Below are 23,578 nucleotides of genomic sequence, written 5' to 3'. Positions count from 1 at the left end.
TGTAGTAACTACTTCCTGGTGCTAATAATCACTTATTAAAGCTTGGTCATAATCATAATCACACAAAGAGATATTCACAGACATGTGTAGGATTGGTTTGTGTTTATGCATGTTTATAAAAACTATGAACTAAAGTATTACCCTTTCCACTTCAACCTTTCTTTAACCTATTTTTTACTTGTTTTATTGACTGTAGATGTATTTACATTTGTCATATGATATTTGAAACATAAAACAATACATGTAACATCCATTAAGTTATGAAGTAGAGTAGTAAAATAAACCTGTGGAGTGAACATCCAACTCACGAACTGAACATTTTCTGTATATTTTTCCTTCCTGAAACCCCTCCCTAATCAATTCCTGTGCCTGCAACCAGAAAACTTCTGCTCTTCATTTCTTTGACACATTTTAATAGTTTCCCACCTCCAAAAAAAATGTTTACTATTTGTTTTTTACTATCACTTTTTAAAATGTTTTTTGAAGTGTGATATTATTGTATTTAGTCTTCTGTGACTTCCTTTTCTTACCCCATATCACCCCAGTTCATCCCGTGAACATTTAAGAGTTGACTCTGAGCTGCATAATGTATTTTTTTTCTCTGCTGCAATATTTTTTCTTTTTCTCCTTTTTCTATTCAACCATTATTTGATATAGTTTAGTGAGTTGTTAAGCTCCTAGGTCAGGAGCCAGTTGAGTGGATTCAAATGTTGGTTTTGTCACTTATTAAGTCTGTGACATTGAATATGCTAATTAACTTCTGAACATCAATTTTCTAATGAATAAGAGTACTTGCCTCAAGGAGTTCTTGTGAGATTTCAGTGAGCGAATACATGAAAAATTACATAGTATAGAGCCTAGAATATAGAATTAATTGAAGTATTAAAATTTTACACGTAACATGCATGTTCTACACATAAAAATATATTTTATGTATACATACATTTTTATCTTATACCAGGTATTATTTCAGTGTGTGATATATCAATAAACAAAAGAGACAAAATTTCTGTTTTTCTGGAGCCTCAAATTTAATACAGACATTAGACATTAAATACTGGATATTATATATAAATATAGGAAATAAATGCATTATAATTTTAAGTCTGATTATATAAGATAATAATGACTATGGGAGGAAAACAGCAGGGTTAGGTGGGTGGAACAGCAGAATGAGTTAGGTCTCTCTTTTTTTTTTAAGGTTTTATTTATTTATTTGACAGAGATCACAAGTAGGCAGAGAAGCAGGCAGAGAGAGAGATAGAAGGAAGCAGGCTCCCTGCTGAGCAGAGAGCCCGATGAGGGACTTGATCCCAGGACCCCGAGATCATGACCTGAGCTGAAGGCAGCGACTTAACCCACTGAGCCACCCAGGTGCCCCGAGTTAGGTCTCTTTAAGGAGAAAATATTTCAGTAAAAATTTAAAGAGATGGAGTTATTCATTCATGTATCTGGGGGGAAGAACACTTCAGGCAGAAGAAACAGTTGTACCAAGCCTGAGGCAGAAATATGATTGACTTGGAAAGGAGTGGCAAGGAAACCAGTGTGGCTAGCTCAAGTTGGGGAGACTCATAGAAGAGGAGGTAGGGGGAAGCTCATGTAAATGTCACCTAACAACAATCTATAATTCCATCAAATCTGTTAAGATGTCACTTCTTCAGAGTAGTCTCACAGACTTCCTAGCCAAGGATATTTCCCCTCATTATGTGCATTTAAACTTTTTTAAAATTATGTAATATAACAAACATTAACAAAAGCACACAAAATACAGGTGCATGCATATTGATTCATTACCCTCCCTGGGTCAAATATTAGACTCTTGGGAGTACCTTAGAAACCCTTTGAACCTTTCTCCATCATCTACCTCTAAAGTAACCGCCATCTTAAGTTTTAACAGTACATTTTGTTTGGCATGTGTTTGATACTTATTCACATGAAAACAGCCAGTACCTATTCTCTTCTATTTTCTTTCTTTCCTCAGACATCTGTGTTGCTGCAGGGGGCTGTGTTGTTTTTTTTATATTTATTGTTGTATATTGTTCTATATATCCATCCTACCAGTGACATCATTTGCATTCATAGTTCTCAGTTATAATAATTAATGGTTCTATGGAGCTTTGTAGGCATATTTTTACTTTGGCATTTGTTTTTGTGATAATTTGTTGTATCTATCACTTAACTAATCTAGTAACTCCATGAAAACAAAGATATTTTTTGTTTGTCTTTTCTTTTTGTATCTCCTAGAATAGCTTCTGGCATGCAGAGAACATTTAATATTTTTAATTAATTCACTAGTTGATTGATTAATTAATGAAACAAATGTGAGAGAATTATTTCCCATATTTCCGTTTGAAGCTTTGAAGTATTTTTTGATAGAAACATTTCTCAGGTGCTCAGAATTTATAATTTCTTATTGTTTTAATTTTTTAAAAATTGTTAATCTCTTTTATTTTATTTCTGTATTTTAAATAAGCTCCACACCCAACGTGGAGCTTGAATTCATGACCAGGAGATCAAGAATCACATGTTCTCCTCACTGAGAAGGCGCCCAGCCGGGAGCTCCTCTAATTTTATTAGTTTTGTTCTGTATGTGTGAGGGACTGTGTCTCTGTGTGTAGTTGCTAACCTAAAACAACAATATAGACAATATTTCTGAAGAATAAGCATGTCCCAAGATTTATAAAACAAATTGTCTAGTATTTGAAGATTAAATACTCCTATTATTCAGGGAGATCAAATATATTTGGAACATAATCCATTTTTGAGCTTGGTTTTGCCTGTACCTTTACTAGTAGTGATAGTTCTTAAAATTATCTCATCCTTGGAAAAGCTGAAGATAGGTTGTTTTCCTCCTCACAGGATTCTTAATACTTTTTTGATCCCTAACTCAATAAAATGGCAGAACTATGAGCCAGAAAAAAGAATCTCCTTCCCCTAAATGGAAAAATATTACACCGCTTTCTTCAGTTATCTGACACTTAGGAAACTGTGAGGATAAATATAATGATATAAGAATTTTTGGTTCTTGATAAAACTACCTACTGTGAAGAAATGAATAAGGGTGAATTGTCTTCCTTTATTTCCTTCAAAAGAAAGAAAAGTCAAAATCATATGTAACCTGTAAAATTACACTGGTCTGACAGAATATATGGAAGATGTTAAGTTTAGTCGCATTTTAATAATACTCTGTTCTTTTCTTACCAAACTTTTTCTTTCTTGCAAGTTTTTGAATTCTTAAAGTAAATCTTTTGTTAATAAAACTGACAATTTAATACATATTTAAATACCCCATTCCCATAAAAGTTACAATGAAAATAATTTGTTTCACTTTGGAAACTAAAATTATTAAACTCTAACCATCTAGAGTACACATCTATATATCTTCAACATGTTTAAATTGGTAGAGTACATTACATTTATTGCTTTTTCATAGTTACAATTATTTTTGGTATAAGCATTTAGGAATACACTTAATGAGAACCAATTATTATCACTAATTTAGTTTCAGACGTTCTCGTGCTACTGTACTGCAGGCTTGTAGCAGTTATACAGTTGCCAGATGCCAGAAACAAAGGTTTCATATAACTATGACAGAAAGAGAAAGAATGATTTGTGTGAAAATTTACTGCCTGGTGAGTTCATTTCCCTTTTTCCCTTTTCCCCATCCAGAGCCGAATTCGTAGAATGTGGAATGACACGGTCCGAAAGCAGTCAGAGTCTTCCTTCATTACTGGAGATATAAACAGTTCAGCGTCACTCAACAGAGGTAATTAGAAACAATTTTTCATATTTATTACTTTGGTGATGACTTTAAGAAGTTCGTAAATGCATTGCTTTTTTTGCAACTTCTGGACCTTGTTCCATGTGATAGGAATATCGTAAGGTTATAAAACTTGCTTGACTGTAGCAGTGTGTTCCATTATTCATGAGCCTTTTTTTTTTTCCCCAATTCCGAGTTTTCAGGAAATCTTTTCTGAAAAAAGTTAGAAAAAGAGAACTTTTTCTAGTCATCTGCCACTGTAATAAACTGGAGAGCTGTCAGGCCTCATTGGAAGCAGTGAAAATGGGCAATTACGTGGCTATATAGTCTGCTAAGCATCATAGAGTTGCACATTGTCCCAGGCATAGAGCAATTTCGTAGTCTTTGTGAAAGTAAAAATATACTGTCTAATACGTACTTGAGGCACCCTGTATATTTGGGGTAAAAATCACATCTAATCTCAGTATCTACAAAACTTATCTAGCATATTTAAAGATCTAGAAGGAAAAAGGATATATATATTATGATTTTTGTGTGTTTATGTGCTTCTGGTTATCATGTTCCCAGGGTATCATTTCGATTTTTAAAATGAAGTTCCTTTAATCTACTGTTTTGTTTGTGGTTGATTTTTTTTTTAAATTCTTCTGTTCTCTTTCTCCTTCCTATCCTCCACTTCCCTCCCTCTTTTTTAGTGTATGTGTGTGGGGTGTTGAGCGGGGAGTGGGGAAAATTAGAATTAGGCTGATTACAGTAAAAATGGGTAGATGCTATATTTGTATAGAGTTAGGGTACCCTACAGATGTTGCTGAGGAATACTTACGATATAGTTTTATCTGTAAAGATGATGTTTGCATGAGCTTATTCCAATCACACTGTCCTAAGAAAGGTATTTTTGATGCATATATTCAGTAGTTATTTTTATAATCTACATTGGTTTTTTTCCTATCCCCAAACTAAGATTATTAGTTCCACTTAAACCTGTTTCTGTTAACTTTTTATTACATTAAATACTACTTAAAACAAATAATTTAACAATCACAGCTTATGATTCAGGAAAATTCAGATGCTGGTGCTCTTAATTACTTTTACTCAAGTGATTTGCATCTTATTTACATAAAATAAATTAGGACAGATAGTATCAAGCTGAATTTGATATAGGGACCCATGTTATATATAGTCTTAATTGATTTTCATATGTTATTTGGGACAGTGATATAATAACTATAACCTAGTGATAATATTAAACTTCCTATATCATTTTTGCCCAATATAGGAACAGTGAGTGCAAATATTCCTCCAAATATGAAAATACTTCAAAACACCCACATTTTTTATTTTGTTTCAATATCAGTCTTTTATTTTCTATATTTTTATTTACATATTACCATTGAAATATTCTTCTCTTTTTCAAGTTTAGTTTGAATGGTTAGTCTGTGAAAATTTTTTAAATATGAATACTTTAACTTTGGACACACTTTCCTAGTCATTGAGAACGAATTACTTAAAAATGCCTCCAAAGTTCAGGAACTTATTTGCTTTCATAGTGACAGATTTTGTTTATTGTCTAATCCCACAAATGGAAAGTTTACAGTATGTTCCTAGATAGAGAACTGCCCTTATGAATAGGATTTATTATTAGGAGTATATCGTATCTAATAAACACAGCAACTATAGAACAATTGTTTCTTAAAGAAAAGATGAGATCATGTGATTTTAATGATGCACTGTGAAGATGGTTAAAATATGTAAAATTATTATTCCTTAAAACATGTAAAATTATTATGTTGTCTAGCATTATGTTGTAAATTTATGTGAAGATTGTAAGGTATGTGATTTTACTAAAAATTGTTTTAAATGGACACATTTTTGTGACCTTGATTTTGAGGTTATTTACATGTAACATTGCAGTGTCCTTTTTAGTTCCTTCTCAAGAATTTCATCAACTTGAAATATGTGATATGTGGATGACTTGTCAATTTGGAATATATTTAAAGAAAATAATAATATTTATATTGACTGATCATCTATTTAAATCTGGTTTTCAAGCCTTTAGTTTTGAAAGTATTTCTTAGTTACTCTTGAAGAAGGGTATAAAATTTCTTGACATCCAATAAGTTACTCTAATCTCGACTTTGGGGAGGGGGTTAAATTAAATTTGTGACTTGAAGTGTGTCCAGGCAGTGATCTTTTCCTTTAGGATAGGGATTCTTCCTTTCGCTCAGTGACTTTAATGGTGGTAGACATCACAGTGATCTTCTTGATTTCCCATATTAATTCCCTGTTCCCCCAAGTCAGAAACTCCTTATTTTATTCTCATCTCATTATTTTTTTTTTATCTCAGATGCGTGGAGTACTTTAAAAATTTATATCTTCATATTATATCTCTGAAGATAGTCTTTAACCTCCTTCTTTAATCTTGTCTTATTTCCCAGGATCCTATCTTCCCTGCATTCAGGCGTGTGTATCATATTTAGGTAGGTGAAATCCAAGATTCACCTTTCCGGATAAACACTTCAGTCACCTTGGCAACATAATTATTCACCTCTGTTTAGTCGAAAGACTATAGTCCCTATTATTAAAATAAAAATTCTAGGCACTACATCTTTGCATCTTCATATATTCTAACTCCCCATTCATTCTCAGTTTCTCACAGCTAGCAATTTTTTTGTTTATTTAAACCCCATTTTCCTTTCTCTCTAAGATCTATTAAATCTCTTATTTTTGTCTTTAGTTTTGGCCTTCAAAAACTGTAAGAAGTTGTCTAAAAATTAGTCTTAAGTCTACTTTAGGTTTTCTTTCCTATTCATACCACTCCTTAGTTCATCAAAAGAATAATTATTTTACAATTTTGTATGTCTTAACATCTATTCTTCCAAACAAAAATTCACCTTTCTCATCTTTGGGATCCATTAAGAAGAAAGCATCTACCATACAGTACAGAACTCCTTCTCAATGGTTTTTATTTTTTCAAACCATCTTTAATATTCTATCCTTGAACCAACTTGTTACAACCTATGTATCAGATTACCTATCTAGATTTCCCGGTGTGGTAAACTTGATTACTGTTGGGATTTTATTCCTTGGAATCACGCAAAACCTTGGAGGATTTATGGATAATTATTAATTTGTGTATTCATTCTTATATATTCTCTTTGGGATTTTGTTATTTGGTCACCTCATCTCTTTAAAACGTTCCATTACACATTCCATTCCATTTGTCCTTTGAATATCTATATTCGTGAAGGTGTTTTCCAAATGTTCACTATACATTGTAAGATAATTTTTCCCCTTCTGACTTATTTTCTATAACGCTGCTCACTCAAGTAAATTAAGAATTCTTTGAGGCCAGTACCCGAGGACTATGATCACCTTAACTTCCCTGGTGCCACTTTCATAACCAGAGGGAGATTTTCAAGAGCGTTAATGTGATAGTCAATTATAGGAAGTTATAAGGAGGATTAACTCTTATCCAAGTTTTTATCTTAAGTTTATCTTTTACAAATCCCACAGGAGGGTTTATTCATTGGCTCATTTAAATATTTACTATTTGCACATAACTTGAAGTCCGTCCTCAATTCCACCAAGCTTCTCCCAGATTTTTAGAAAATTTACCCAAATTTCTAGTAGCTCTAACTTCCCAGGAGTGGTAGGAACAATTTGCAGCTAACATAGTCTTTTACCACTCTTACCTCCAGCTCACAACCTCTGCTGACCAAACCTCATCCTGAACAATTTAGATTAACAATGGCTCTAAAACTTGCCTTTGATCCCAAAGTGAAGCATTTGCTGAGAAATTTCTCTGGGAGTTCAGTTAATGGTTAAACATTTCTGTTCCTTTTATAGATCTATATAGAAATCGAGATGTTTTCTGAAATTGGATTTTATTAGGCTTTATCTCATCGTGACTAATGTAAATGCATTGCTCATTTTCTTTTTATTTAATTAGCTGAATTGACACCAGAAATTTCAGTTCAAAATCAAGTTTTGCTAGGTAGCTGCTGCCAATACGATGTCTGAATTATGAAAATTGTTCCACCCAAGCCCCTCCCCAACTGTAGCATTATTACAAAAATGTGACCCATCGTAGCAGCAGAATTAGCAAAAAGGCATTTCTTCTTCTAAAACAATAGCTTGGCTAGCATAACGAATTTTTATCTATCTCCCATTCTCCATCTCATCAACCTCCCATAGAAGTTAACGTGATTTAGATTTGTATACAAGGGGAACTGACCAGTAAAGCTATATATATTTAAGCCAAATCTAAGTGTTGTGTGCATGAAGACTGTCTTTTCTGTAGATGTACAGTCATATTCATTAAAGTGGATGGCTTCTCCTTTCAAGCTTCACATTCGTATTAGTCTGCACATGCATTCTCCGTAAATTTATGTAATCAGTACAGTTATGATGGCTTTTGGCAATCTTTTCATAATTTTAAGGGTAAATCTTGGCTCTCTCTGGCACAATAATGTACCGAAAGATGGCCTCCCCCATTAGGAACATTGTTGATAAAAAGGGGAAAGGCATCACCAAATAAACTTTGCAAATTGGTGATTTACTCATAGTAGTTTTGAGAATGGAATTTTAACTCTGTGACTTTTGGTAAGTTTTCTATATGCTCAGTGTCTATGCAAGGGGGATACAGAGAGCACTTCACGGGGACCTTGAGAGGACTGAGTTTATATATGTTAATTCTTTACTACAGTGCCTGCAAATGATTCGTCCTCTTATCATTATTTTGTTCAAAAGTTCACTTACATCTTCTAACAAATGAAAACTGATCCTTGCCAGTGCTCTCAGATAATTAGATATTAAAATTCATCATTTACTACTGAAGGTTTTCTTTCCTTTTTATTTTCTAGTAATAGGTGGGAGGAATAAAGTAGTTACCTGAATGCCAAGTAAAAGAAAAAATAATTTACCTAAAATGCTGCTACCCTTGAGCTAACAAAAAGAGTTAAACTAATAAAACTGAATTGTCTCTTCTAAATTAGAAATTAAATGCACATTATATCTGTCTAGTTGTACATTGCACCTTTGATTTGTAACCGTCTTTTAGCATTTAAGAAATAAAGGTAAAATATTTCTTCTCCTTACCTTAGATAATGATATAAGCAAACACTGCCTTCTCTTCCCCCCAAGCCCTATCCTGCCCTTCAGAAGCTAAGAGAACACTAGTGCGATTCATACAGCCCGGATAAATAACCAGTTACGTAGCAGAGCAAGGATGTGACTCATGCCCATTTTAAACTCATGTCTTCTCAGAGCCCGTACTATCTTTCCCAGAACGCTGGTCACCAAGGCAGAAGAAACTTCACAATAAATCACCTGTCATCTCATTAATATTCAGGCTACTCAACATATTTTGCTTTTGTGTTTTTAAAGAAAAATGCAAATGAAAAATTGTAAGTGATGTTTTGCTGCAATTAATCACGTCTATAAATTAAAGCTGAAAAGGGTGAAACCTTCATACTCATTTGGTGTACTTTATTAATCTCATTAAATATAATATGGCTTTATATGCATAAAATATGTCATATTTCTGAAAAGTCTTGCTGTTCTGAAGGGTTATAAAGTTGTTTATAAATATTAACCAAATCCTACTATAATCTGACATCTATTTGTGAAATTTGCATGTACAATGAAATAAGGATATCTTCTGTGTTAGGAAAATCAGTTTAATAACACAAAAACAAAATAGGTACAGATTTTAAAAGCGAAATGCTATGCCAAATAGATAATTAAACAATGCTATTAATATCTTGATTCCTAACTCAAGGAGACCAAATAATTTTCAGAATGAATTCTCTATTACAAAATGAAATATATTAAATATTGATTTCTAGGCAATCAGGGGCAAATGTTCTTGCTATAAATTGCTGGCAGGAATTGAAAAATAAAGATTCCAAAATGCTTGCCCAGTGAGTCCTTCTTATGCTTTGCTTTTAACTTTGTCTCTTTGATATGACTCCTTTAAATCATCCAACCTCTCACTGCCAACTACACAATAGTAAAAATGGTTTGTACTTTACTGTTATTACTATTACTATTATTATAGCTTTTTTTTTTTAATTTTATTTATTTATTTGAAAGACGGAGATCACAAGTAGGCAGAGAGGCAGGCAGAGAGAGAGAGAGAGGGAAGCAGGCTTCCTGTGGAGCAGGGAGCCCGATGCGGGGCTCGATCCCAGGACCCTGAGATCATGACCCGAGCCAAAGGCAGCAGCCCAAACCACTGAGCCACCCAGGCGCCCCACTATTATTATAGCTTTTATAGATACCTTCACAAAGAGAATTCTCTATGTAGATTCCTTATTATTATAGTTTATTATCTTACTGCCTTATATATAGTTAGCAGTATCTCATCTCCTTATTATAAATCAAACTAGCTGCAGTGAGTTACCTTACTAATTTCTAAATATAGTGCTATAAAAAATTCCCACTTATTTTTGAAATATTGCTGTTGTTTCATATAAGTTGCTGAGGATGTAATTTTTTAAAAAAAAAATCTATTTTTAAAAACTAAATATACATAGTCAACTTCTCTTCAGAAATCCCTGGTATTCTTTTCTCTACTAGAACACAATGTGGCTCTTTATAGTTTTTGAATGCTTCGGGATTTCTCCTTTAGTGGGTATATTTTATCTATTGTACACTATTCATTATTCATCCATTATCTTATATCCATGAAGAAGCTGGGTTTTTTGGTTACTTGTCCAAGTGGAGTGGCTAATAAAGGATGAACTCTAGATTCCAAACAAGATCTTTCTGACTGCGCAGCCCTACTCAGGAAAACAAAAATGTTCACTCTTTTCTTATAAGGACAGTTTTTCATGAACCTGGCTAAGATTAGAATAAAGGTATTTTTCTCCCTTCCCAGGGAAAGATGATATACTTAACACCACAAGCATTAACATCTTTATTTCTTAATTTCCTTCACATACTATTCATTTCCTTCTACTTTATTTTGTGCTTTTTTCTTTAGTGTGGATTCATCCTATTCATTTAGGGAAATAAAAGCTTTAAAACACTGTGAACATAGAGAAAGATGGATTGGTAATATTTTTCAGAACGATTTGATACGGAATATGCTGATTTGCTATACATTATTGCCTGATTTTAGGACTTAGGTTGCAAGGTATTTATAATCATTCTTCTTTTCTTTGCTGGAAGTTCTCAAGGTATTTTATTGTTAGAATCTTTTATCTTTAATTTCTTATGTTTCAGTGAAAGGATGAACATTTGGTCAGAGCAAAGATTGTGTATAAAAATCAGGTAAATAGCTTCTGCCTATAATAATTCAGCATAGCACCAAGCAAAGGTAAAACTTTGCCCATGTAGTTGTACTTTTGAATTTGATATTGTCCTGTCAGAACAACATAAAAGTGCCTAGAACAAGTAGAAAATCTGTTTGCATTAACTTCAAATAGACACTGATAATGCTATAAATTAAATTTACGATTTTTAGGTGCTAATTCCAGTTTTGACAAAAAGTATGAAATGTCTTATAATTAAAATTTAAAAACAAGCCTGACTGTACCTCTCATCTGGAGAAATGTTCCTACCATACTGTAAACATAAAGCTTGTGATGATATAAATGTAGAACACGGCATCCAAAGTTAACTAACAAAGTCATTACTTGTTCAAAGTATTTTTTTCTAAGAAATGAATTGTATTAATTTGTATCTGTTACTTTAAAAATCAGTAGGAATTAATTCAATTACATGAAAAATTAAATCATGGAAGAGGGATATATGGTTAGGCAAAAGAGACCTCATTAGAAAAAAGATACTTGAGTTGTGATTACCAATAATTGTGCAGTATCCAATTAAAATAGCTCCTAGTTTATTGAATTACATTGCATACAGAAGCACGCACTTTATATAGCTCAACCTTATATTACTGCATGCCATTTAAAAGTGTTTAATGTGATAGGTTCTCCTATGATTTTCATAATAGACTTTCTTCATCATTTATCATTATAAGGAATGCGGGTGCTTCAAAAACTAAGACAAGTAACTCATCACGTTCATAGAACATAATTTACAACCCTAGAGAAACCACTGGAGAATTAAGAAAGATTGGAGAGGATACACAGATTGAAGGAAGATAGTTAATCTTGTTGTAGAAAAGTAGAAACAATGTAAGTTTCCTGAGAGAGACTCAAGCTAAACAGAACAGAACAGAACTGATCATGATTATATGATAAAACAGGCCTTCTCTGAATGTTATCAAGAATCTCTTTATTCATAGACACTTTGTTTTACTTTATTTTTCTCAGACATATCTTTCTAAATATCAGTTCCAAATTTAATATTCAAGTTTTAACCAGGATAGGCCTGCATGTAAGCTATGTAATTTGCTCAATATAGGAAAGTATGCCGATGTAAGGCAGAGCGTTATACAAAAAGTTGTGTTTCCTTCACGATGGTAAAGCATTTCATATTGTTAAGTAATTACATTATGCTTTCCTTCCCTTCCTTTTTTCTGAGGTGTGTTTTATTAAATGAAAATGCACACGGAATGTGTGATTTACAAATACATGTAGCTGTGGAACTGACTACATACCATTAACATATCAAGAGATAATCCAATGTAGAGAAAATTAATTAAGTAGTTATAGGGTGAATGGCAAAGACAAATATTTTTTTGTGAAATGCCTTTAATTTACTAAAAAGAACTGTAATTTACTGCTGTTTTGCCTGTGGTTAAGCAAACGGCTCGTTATCTTTAGGCCTAGTATTTTTTGTTTGTAGTACTATGAAATGTATTCAAAAATGTCCAGATGCATTCAACAAGTCCCAAGTTAATAGCACACAGAAATGCATGCCTTTGGCCACAAAGGATGAGTTTTAGAGATGAATGTCTGAATGGTATATGTTCATCATGTCAACTGCTGATTAACCACTTACACCATTGTGCAGTGAAGATTCACCAAGGATTCTGAGTTTTAATTTTACCACTGTTGGCTTGAGCAGTCAGAAAACCAAAGATCTCTAAGCAGTTTTGTTTTCAGTTAATTATGAAAAATTATTAGATATAATTATACTATATAATGTAATATATGATATAATATAAAATATATAATACAAAAACTAAAACTTTAGAGCTTTTATATATATATATAAACTTTAGACTTTAGGTTAAAGGAGGAGTCCTTAAAAACAAAACACAGATTATAAATTATAAGAAAAAGGTAAATTTCTTGCCTCAAAATATAAACAGTGCTCATAACAGTAAGATATTGGGGAGAGGTGTAAACAACACAGCACAGACAAAATGTTGTGTCATGTTGTATGAAGAATGTCTACAAATCAATATATATCGGCAAAAGATAAGAACAGGCAATTCACAAAATAGGAAACCCTTATGGGTAATAGACATGAAAAATTACCGCATCTTTTTGATAACCACGGAAATACAAAGTTTAACAGTAATATGAGATATCATTGTATACTCTGATCAGATTGGCAAAAATGTGAAGCTTACCATACTAAGTCCTGGTAAGAATTTGAGAGATCTATACTGCTCCTGGAAGTGGGAATTGGTGCAAATACATTTGACAGAATTGGGGCAATATATTCTGAATTGAAATGTAGAATGTATGGCCTAGTAATTTGACTTCTAAGTATTTACTGAAGAAAAACTCGTGTGTCTGAACAAGAAGACAGATATTAAGCCAATTACTGCAAAATATAGGGGGAGAGAGATAATTTATAGGGTTCCCATATCTAAAACTCTGAGCTTATCTGTCGAAACAGAGACAACACCTCTGCATTCAAAACATTTAATTTCATTTTGAACTAACAATAACCCAATCTGTACTTTGAAGAAAACATGTCGTTGAAGTCCATATTAATAGATTCCCAGTGAATGAATTTGCTATTAAAAAAGCTGAAGAATCTCTGAACCATTTGAAAGAAATTTAATAGGGCAGGTTGATTAAAATTTAATAGCAAACTTGTTGGCTATTAAAAGTGCACAGTGTGATAAATCAAGATGTCAGCTCTTCAATTTATGACTTTAGAAAAAAAGTGCTGAAAGGGTTCTTGGCTTTCCATGAAGTATTTCTTCTTTGACAATTCATAACTTCATTAATTATTTGAATAAAAATAGTACAAATTATAAAATTATATTTTCTGTGATTTTCATATTATTTTTAAGGATAGCATGTAGATTCTTTTAGTTTAGTTCATTATTATGAACAACTTAGTGTTGATTCAAATGGCTGTTGCTATTTTATAAAGTAGCCCTTTAAAATCGAACATGATCATTTTTGCACTCTTTCTGTAGATTGTGTGTGATGTGATAAGATTGTATTGTTATGCAAACAAAGAAAAAATAGGAAAAAATGCTTACAATAGATAATACCTATTGAATCAGTTCTCCAGAGTTCTGGAAGTCTCTTTGTTGATTAATTGTCATATTCATGTATTCACTAATATTATATAAACAAACAAAAATGAAAGTTAAATAATTGAGCATTACAGAAAAGCAGATGAGAGAGAAGTAAGGCACTCCTATCAAGATCCTGATAAAATTTCACTGAAACATATTTTTGGGAGAGGATGCTAAAAAATGTTTGAAAATCGCTGATTGAAATGTGTTTGAATAAAACTACCAGAGTCAGGTGTGACCTTGAATAAATTATCAATGTCTCTGGCCTTATAAATGTTTCTTTATGTAGTAAATGATGGTAGTAGATTAAATAATACTAAAATCTTACTCCCTTCTAAATTCCAAGTTATAACCTTTCTCTATTACATTATACAGCAGCTCATCAGATGATTCTTATAGTCAGAAGACATATTTGGGGGTACTTCTGATTCACTTTTTCCAGTTTTCTTGTTTATAATATAGTTCACGTGCTAAAGAAAAAGACATATTTTTCTTTTTCTTTTTTTTTCTGTATACCAGTGTTCTTAGCTCTTTGTAAAGGAAATCAGAGTCACGGGACTCTTTCACAAGAAAGAAATGCAGTCATGTGTGCACGTATAACTAACCACACAAACCTACAGTTTTACATTCAATTTTAAGAGTCTCACAGCTCAATATATACCATCTTTTGGTAAAAGAGCCCTTGCTTAATACCAAAGTTAGTATTATAATTCCATGAAAAATGCCATCTTCAGTGAAACTATTCTTTACTTGTATGAAAAGTCTCCATTATGGGCCAAAGTCAAGTTCTGAAGACCGAAGCAGAGAGGTATCATCCAGTAGTAACTCTGCTTTCTACAGAGCTCTGATTTATACACATTAGTCAGTATATGTCTTGGAAACGACTTCATAAAAGCAAAAGATGTCATATCAAGGGAGAGAGGACCAGGAGGGAACAGAATGGAGGACAAGGTATATTAAAGAAGAAAGACCTATCCAGATAAAACTGTTCTATTGGAATGAAATGAACATTTACCATCCTAGATATTCATAAATAACAAGAATTTAAAAATTAGTAATGTTGGTATGCAACTTTCAAGAATGGTGTATTCAGCTGGTTCATTAGAACACCAAGGTCTAGAACTAGACAACTTGGCTTTCCCCCATAAGAACAAATAAGAATGAAAGCACATTAAAAAAAAAAAGTCTGAGGGGCAGAACAAAGTGACAACTCAAGTTATTTTAAGAGCTTTTCAGTGTACTTTTGTTAGCCTGCTGTCAAGAAGAGACGTTGTTTGAATTAGGTTTCTGAATGATATAATACGGATTCAAGTGGGATTCAACTGTCATCTCTTTTTCAGATCTACTTTTTTACTTCACAGTTTCTGAGCCTGCCGCTCTACGTTCAATTTCCAGGCCTCAATTACACGTATCACACTGAACCAACCTAGACAATCCTGTCGTTCAAGGCCTCCCCGTGTCAAAACACCTATTTTATTTTCATAAGGAAAGAAATACAACAGTTTTGTGGTAAAACTATGCATTTGAAAAGAGTGTATTCGTTATTATTCCATTCAAATTGCACTCATTCAAAAACTTTTCCATCTTCAGATAGAAACTAAGTAAAAAAGAAAAAGACTCTTCTTAAAAGATCTGTGATTTTACATTTAGTGTTTTTTAGTGGCTTTAGGATCTGACTTTCAAATAATCGTCAGAAAAACTTCCCAGAGTTTTTCAGGATGGAGTATGAAAGCCCTTTATGCTTTGTGTCCTATTTTCGCCAGAAAAGATCTCGTGTTAGGCTCTCTGTGGACAGCTTTATTGATGATTCGCATATATTGGAATTCAATTTAATTCTTTTTCCATAAAAGAAAAAGAGCTAACCCTTGTTTGTGATGGTAAAGGAGCAGTTTTGACTAGAATGTAGCCAGGAGTTAGTGAATCAGATAATTAAGGAGTAGTTATTCTTATATAGTCACTTGGAGATTTTTTTACTTTGAGCTCTTTTCAGCAGGCTGTGCCAAGCTATTTTCCCCCTCTTATCATATTATCTGCAGTTAGCATTCAGGTAGCATTTTGAATTTCCAAATAATTATATGAGTGTCTATTTCTGCTTTAAAATTTCAATAGTATAGGACCCGGTACAGTGTTAGAAGGAGAGGAAGAAATTACATAGGGATTGGACGATTGATGCTCCTAAGAAATTTGTTCAAATTGTAAGACTGCTCATAATTGATAAAATTACTTGCTTTAGTTTGATACATGAAGATTCCCGTAGAGTTCACTTTTTTTTAAAGATTTTATTTATTTATTTAACAGACAAAGATCACAAGTAGGCAGAGAGGCAGGCAGAGAGAAAGAAGGAAGCAGGCTCCCTGCTGAGCAGAGAGCCCGGTACGGGGCTTGATCCCAGGACCCTGGGATCATGACCCAAGCCGAAGGCAGAGGCTTTAACCCACCGAGCCACCCAGGCACCCCAAGTTCACATTTTTTTTCATTAAATAACAAATATTACTGAGCCCCAGAAACTATTCTAGACACTTGGTATTAGGGTAGTAATAAAACCCCATGTGTTGCTTGCTTTCCTGGGGCTTACATTCCAGTGAAATTTGCACATAAACGTTTTTTTCCCATATGCAGTCTTGTAACTATCTTTTCCTCAACCCCGCAACATCAGCCTATTTGTGTCTTCGGCCTGACTAACCAGTAAGCTGAACTTTCAGCTGAGAAACAGTGACAGATGGTCTGTAAACACTTATCTTCTTGGAAGTCTGCTGCAATTTCACAGCTATTAGAAAGGAAGTTTACAAATCAGGAGTTAGTCGGAGGGAAGAGGAAGAGACAGGATGGACAGAACCTTGGAAAATAGTATCAGAATTCAAAGTGACCTGAGTAAATTGGGGAAACAGCCAGAAGCAAACAGCATAGGCTTCAGCACAGACAAGTGATACACACAGTGCAGCTATAGGGAAGGACAAAAGTAACTTGGCACGCTAAAGACCCAAGAAGACAGGTTCTATACAAGTTTTCACTTCAGAGTTCTAGGCATTGGCAAAAAGGCAGTGTTTCTGACACAGTAAGGGCCACCTTTCAAAGGTGGTACCATTGATGTGACTAACTGTGAGTGGGCATGGTAGGAACCATGTGATAATGCCTTGTTGCTCGTGTTTGGAATGGCAACAGGAAAAATGACCTCTTGCAAGATTTGAATGTCCATGGAAAAAGGATCGCCTTCTTACACTAGGGGAATCAAATGATAGATAACTGATTGGTTACTCAGACATATCCCTTCTTCTTTCAAACTAGCAAATCCATAAACCACAATTTCAGCAAATTCTCATTTAATAAGTGAAAGATTCTGTGCTAATTCTTTGCAGGTTATATAGAATACAGGCACATGGCTTATTTCCTCAAGGAATCAATCCAGCTTTAGAGATCTGAGAAGCTATATTGTTCTGTAAATCTAGAGGTTACAGTATGTGTTATTTGGGCCACGTGCCTGGCTCAGTAGAGCACGTAGCTCTTAATCTCAGGGTCATCATTTCAAGCCCCATGTTGGGCATAGAACCTATTTTAAAAAATTAAAAATGAGATAAAGTATGCATTATTTGACTGATAATTTACTGTATCACAAAGAGCTTTGATTTTGAAAAAAATAAAAATAAAAAACTATCATAGCCAAGCTTTTTCTCTTTTTTACATTTTTTAAAAGATTTTATTTATTTATTTGACACAGAGAGAGAGAGAGAGAGAGAGATCACAAGTAGTCAGAGAGGCAGGCAGAGAGAGAGGAGGAAGCAGGCTCCCCACTGAGCAGAGAGCCCGACGTGGGGCTCGATCCCAGGACCCTGGGAGCATGACCAGAGCCGAAGGCAGAAACTGAGCCACCCAGGCGCCCTTTAACATTTTTGTTTCATTCATTAAATATAGATTACTTATTATTTTGAGATAATCCTGGATCCGTTTGCTGTTATATGAAATAATGAAGCGATTGTGTACCTTGTGCCCGGTGTTCCTCAATAATATCTTTGTAAAACTATACTACAAAAATCATGGCGAAGATACTGACCAATAGCTAGCAATCTTGTTCAGATATCTTCACTATTACTTATACTTAGTTGTATTTCTGTGTGCGTGTGTGTGTTTAGTTCAATGCAATTCTATCACAAGAGTAGGTGGTGTTTACAGCACCGTAGTCCAGACACAGTGTAGCTCCATAACCACAAGGAAGCCTCATGTTGCCTGTTTATAACCATATGACCACATCCGCTTCCTTCTCGCTTGCATCTTTAACTCTGTTAACCACTAATCTCTTCCCCGTTTCTATAATTTTGTCATTTCAAGAATGGTATCTATATCAAAAAATACTTAATATTTAATGTTTAAGAAAATTTATATAAATAAATTATAAATATATTATAAATAAATAATTTCCTTATATATGGAATCATTTAATACATAACCTTTTGGATTGTCTTTTTTACTCTCTCTCATTATCCAGCAATTCATCCAGTTTGTTATGTGTATCAGTACCCGTTCCTTTTTATTGCTGAGTAGTATTCCATTGTAAGGACGTGTTTCAGATTGTTTAACCATTCACCAGCTGAAAGCTATTTGGGATGTTTCCTGTTACAGACTATTATACGTAGAGCTGCGTGAACATCCACGAATAGGTTTTTATGGAGACGTAAGTTTCCATTCCATCTGGGATGAGTGTCCAAGAGTACAATTGCTGGGTGGTACCGTGACTGCATGGATAGTTCTAGAAGTAACTGCCAAACTACTTTCCAGAGTAGCTGTACTCTCTTACATTCCCCCAGCGAAGTGTGAATTATCCACTTTCTTTTCATCCTCCCCAGTATTTAATTTTGTCTCCACTGAAATTTCCAGTGTCTAGTGATATCGTATTGTTGTTTTAAACTGTATTTTCCTCTATAGATAATAGCAATTCTTCTCATGGGCTTGTTTGTCACCTGTATATCCTCTGCTGTGAAATGTCTGTTTATGTCTTTGGCCCATTCGGTAATTGGATTAAGTTTTTTTGTTTGTTTGTTTTCTGTTTGGGGGTTTTTTATTGTTGTTGTTTTACTGTTGATTTTTGAGAGTTCTTTCAATATTCCAGATACTAATCTTCTGTTGAATTGCAAATATGTGTGTATTTGTTAGCAAATATTTTCTCCTGGTCTATAGATCATATTTTCATTCTCTAATTTATATATTATTTGTAACCTTATATTTGTGTTCAACCCGACTGTCCCCATACAATTTACATTTTCTTGTCCTCAGTCACATTTTCTTTATCAACTAACATAAACATGCATTCTGCCTTCATTTTATACATGACCTAATTATATTTAATAAAACTGTTACTGTGATCTTTTGGGGTTTTTTGGTTAAGCAGTTTTGGAAAGTGGGAGGTTGCAGCTCATACCGATGATATGTTTGGAACTAAGTACCTCTATTCACAAAGAGAGGAAATAATTTTACTCTGCGACTTTGCTGTGCCAAAGTTCAAACAACCAGTTGGAAAATGGAAAATGGAATTATATATGTGCTGGATATTACAGCGTGCATATTTTTAAAAAATATTTTAAAATAATATCCATATGCTTATTTTATCAGATTTGTAAATTCACCTAATTAGTATGCTTATTATGGTGTACTAATAAGAGTGATTATGTATTCTTTTATTTCAACGTAAGGAATTCCTTTCCATAGAATTTTAAGAAATGTCAAATTCTTCTGTTGTGTCAACAACTGCTCTCCAAATGAGTGTTTTATCGTAAATGTTGCCTTTTATTTTTTTTTTTTATTTTCATTGAGAACCACCCAGTGGTTTCTGTGAATGAGGGAATGTTTTGTTTATTTCGGCTTTTCTTTCTGTGCTTTAATTTTTTTTCCAGCTTTTGTTTTGTTTTGTTTGTATGGAAGACTGTATTTTGCTTTTTTTTTAATTTTAATTTTAATTTTTCTTTTTAATATTTAGCAAGCATGGGAATAAATTCTTGCTTACACTTTGGGAAAGAGAACACCCTAAATGTGGCTTAATCAACATTGTAAACCATTTTCTTTCCCACTGACTCTCGGATATGTGCATTATTGGAAACATGTGTGCTTTAGTGGCATATATTTTTGAGTCTAATTAGCTGCCTGCCTGTAATCAGGACTGTATCAACTGTTGTCATTCTAAATGTTTCCTTTCTTTTTTTCAAACACATTTGCCTGATTGACCTTTTTTTTTTCTCTGTCTTTCTATGGGGCTGCTCCAGGAGCCATGGCTAATCATCTTATAAGCAATGCTCTGCTTCGTCCGCATGGTACTAACAATCCCTATAATACATTGCTTGGGGAACCGGCGGTCTGTAACAACCCTTCTGTCAGCATGTACAACGCACAAGGTGTGCTGGAGTTTATCTTAATTTTTTCAAGTGAGAGTCCCATTTTATGTAGCTTTTATGGCCACATTCTATTTTTCTTTCCTTCCACCTGCCTTTCTTTCTTTTGGAAGCAGACACACAGACTCCTTTCGTCTTCCACCCCTCTTGGTGCTTTTATTTTCCATTTTCCTTAGGTTTTCCTTAGTAACAGCTGGATCCCTTCCTTCTGATAAACAAATGCTTGATTCATCAATCTGTGTTTGTAACGTTATAGAATGTATTGTGATGTGTCCGTGCTTTTCTTGTTGTTGATTGATTTCTATATTAAATACCTATGTATTTATTTTGAGAAATGAGACATTTGCTTAAGGTAAGTAAGATAAAGGAGGACTTGATTCAAGAGTCTCAGTGTTATAAGATCAAGAAAATGAGCTTACGTTATTAAGCCATGACGCACACTCTAGGCACAAGGCATCAGTATTGGTGAAAGCACTTAGGCCAACACCATGGAAAATTACGTGGAACTAAGCCGTGGAGAAAAGAGCCCTTCAGTTTGCTACTGAACTGAACAATAGCAAGTCAGGTTCCGCACTAGCTTGCCATTACCAGGGTGAGGTGGCTCAGGAAGGTCATGATTTTTTTTCCCCCCCTACTGTGGCTATGTGTGAAAAACAAGGCTTTGGGATATGGTTTTTCTGAATACCCTCCAGCTTTAAAGGAAAAAGAAATTTAACCGCATGTCAAATAAATAACCATAAATCTCTTTAAAACCACTTCTATTATAAGCGTTTGGACATGCCTCTACCTTTTCTAAGAATAAAAAAATAATGTATTGAATCGCAAGAAATTAAAATATCCATATCCTATGGAAGAGACCACAGGAAAGAACTATTCAAATAAAAGTTTCCTAAAGGAAAAGCCCTAGTTAGGGATCCGATTATGTCATATTATATTGAAAGAAAATTCACTGTAACAAATAGGCTTAAGTGGTTCTTTGAACTTGGATGTGATAGATTAGCCGTATTTAGCTTTCCCAGGCAATTTTGAATAAAATTCCTGTTATTCTCGGTGGGCCTCTTTGTGCTTTCTTTCCCTTCTCAGTCAGAGGTGAAACAGGAGTGTCGCGAGTGAGTAAAACTCGGTGTGGATGGCCGTTCCATACAAGTGTGTGTGTTACAGCACTGCCATTGGGTGTCCAAACCCTTCTGAGCTTCCTATGTGACACCTTGTCAGATACGTAGGAAGATGTCAACTTATCTCAAAAATACTGAAGTCAGTAACACGGAAGTGACTTCAGGAATATGGTCAAACGGTTTCTCACTAAGATGAAGTAATTAAGGGAACTTTTGATTTATCAAGTTCCATAAGGCCTGCCTGTCTTAGAATCAAAAGAAGGAACAGAGCTCATGGACCCTCTTCAGCACGGTGCTGGCGCTCTGTCAGCCCGTGTGCCTCTCTGATGGGACCCTTCTGACCTCAGGATTTCAGACTTGCAATGGTTGAAATGCCCCATTTGTTACATAGATTTTTTTCCTTCCAGTGAGCTGAAATTTGCCTCTGGGCAGGATGCTTTGATTTGCCCTCTAGAGCAAAGAAGAGCAAAGTATTCTTCTGCTCTCTATGTCAGTCCTTTTAAATACTTTGAAAGCAGCTCATCTGGCTTCTTCCGGTCCTCCATTTCCCTAGTGCCATCAATATGAGATAGCTTCTGGGTCCTTCTTCATGGTTCCTCTTTGGAGTCATCTCTCCCTTGTCAAAGTCCCTGTTTCCCTGTGGCACTCAATGAACTGTACATTTCACAACACAATAAATGTGGCTGGACAGAACGATTTTGCAGACCTTTGAACGCTTGTGTGTTTTTTTTTAAAATTAGGCTAAGTGACAGATAATTGTGTCATTAACATTTTACAGTGTACTGACATATCAGTAAGTTTTCAGTAATGTTAGGTGAAAATCTGCATCGTATCTGCAAATTAAATCTATTCTACATTCACTTTATGCAAAGAGTTGTTAAAAAGCCATAAAAATTGTTTAATTTATTATATATTGTTATAAAACAAATAAAAATTTAAATAACCTTTTCTTCAGCTTTTTATCAGATATAATTTCTAATGCCTTATGTAATGAACAACTAATAATTACTGATCTATGTTTTCCCTAATTCAATATCTGCCTTCGTATTTTATTTTTACCGGTATCATAAATTAGGGGATTTTTCTAAGGATGGAACACTACTATAAACACTATGAAAGTGAAGTTTTCTCAACACAACATTTAAAATAATACCATATAGGTATAAAGTTTTATTCCTGTGAAATTTATTACTGAATACTGCTCTTAAGATTATCAAGAAATACACAAAGGATTCTTCTGAATGGATTTATTGTGTTTATCAGTAAATTAAGTAAAGTCTACTGACTTTTCTTAAAAGTAAATAATTTTGTTCATGTTTTTCAGAGTCAGAAGTGAAATTGTTTAACTGTTTTATGTGTAAAAATTTTTTAAGATGTTAAACTATAGTGTGCTTAAAATAATTCTTTTTACCACTGACCAAAAATATATCTTAGTGATTGTCATGTTGCTACTAATCTTATGCTTTCAGATGAATGCACTTAATATTCTTACTGGCAAGGGGAAATCTTACATGAAATATAGGTGGCTCGGTATGTACTGGAGTGGTTTATGTTGAATTACCACTTGGTTCTGTTCTGTGGGTTCTCTTAATTCAGTTGCACCAGCAAAGAAGCATTCAGATTTAAAGTATCTATATTTGTTTGTAATGCCTTTTCTTAAAATATGTAGAGATGTGTTTATAGAGTTACTGAAGCATATAGAGTTAGGAATAAAGATGACTAATATACTTTTATTATATTGGATTCAGAGTCTGTCTGTGGAAATATTTAAAACTTCATGCATAGTATTTCTGGACCATTATCATCTTGTCAGTGCTAGAGAATTCAATTTTTGTAAGATAAATCTCGCTATAGATTAACCTGTCAACAAGACATAAAATAGAGAGGAAGTCATGATTTTACAAAATAATTTACATTTTAAAGTAATTTAATT

At 33.8% G+C, this 23,578-nt stretch overlaps 1 protein-coding gene across 35 annotated transcripts in view; it reads left to right on the top strand.

The window, feature by feature from the left end:
• ADGRL3 (adhesion G protein-coupled receptor L3) overlaps positions 1–23,578 on the top strand; it is an 820,407-nt gene that overhangs the window by 762,081 nt on the left and 34,748 nt on the right. For 24 of the 35 annotated variants that reach the window (XM_082727882.1, XM_082727891.1, XM_082727868.1 and 21 more), the window contains one exon: positions 3,670–3,766. In XM_082727882.1, coding sequence (XP_082584008.1) covers positions 3,670–3,766 — 97 coding nt within the window. Of the gene's footprint in view, positions 1–3,669; positions 3,767–20,404; positions 20,534–23,578 lie in introns of all 35 variants that reach the window. The other 11 variants (XM_082727890.1, XM_082727888.1, XM_082727859.1 and 8 more) reach the window with 1 other exon arrangement.

This window comes from Mustela nivalis (assembly GCF_964662115.1).
Source record: "Mustela nivalis genome assembly, chromosome: 4".
Lineage (NCBI taxonomy): Eukaryota > Metazoa > Chordata > Mammalia > Carnivora > Mustelidae > Mustela > Mustela nivalis.
Note: the sequence above shows the minus strand (reverse complement) of the source record. Positions and strands in the feature narration are given on the sequence as shown.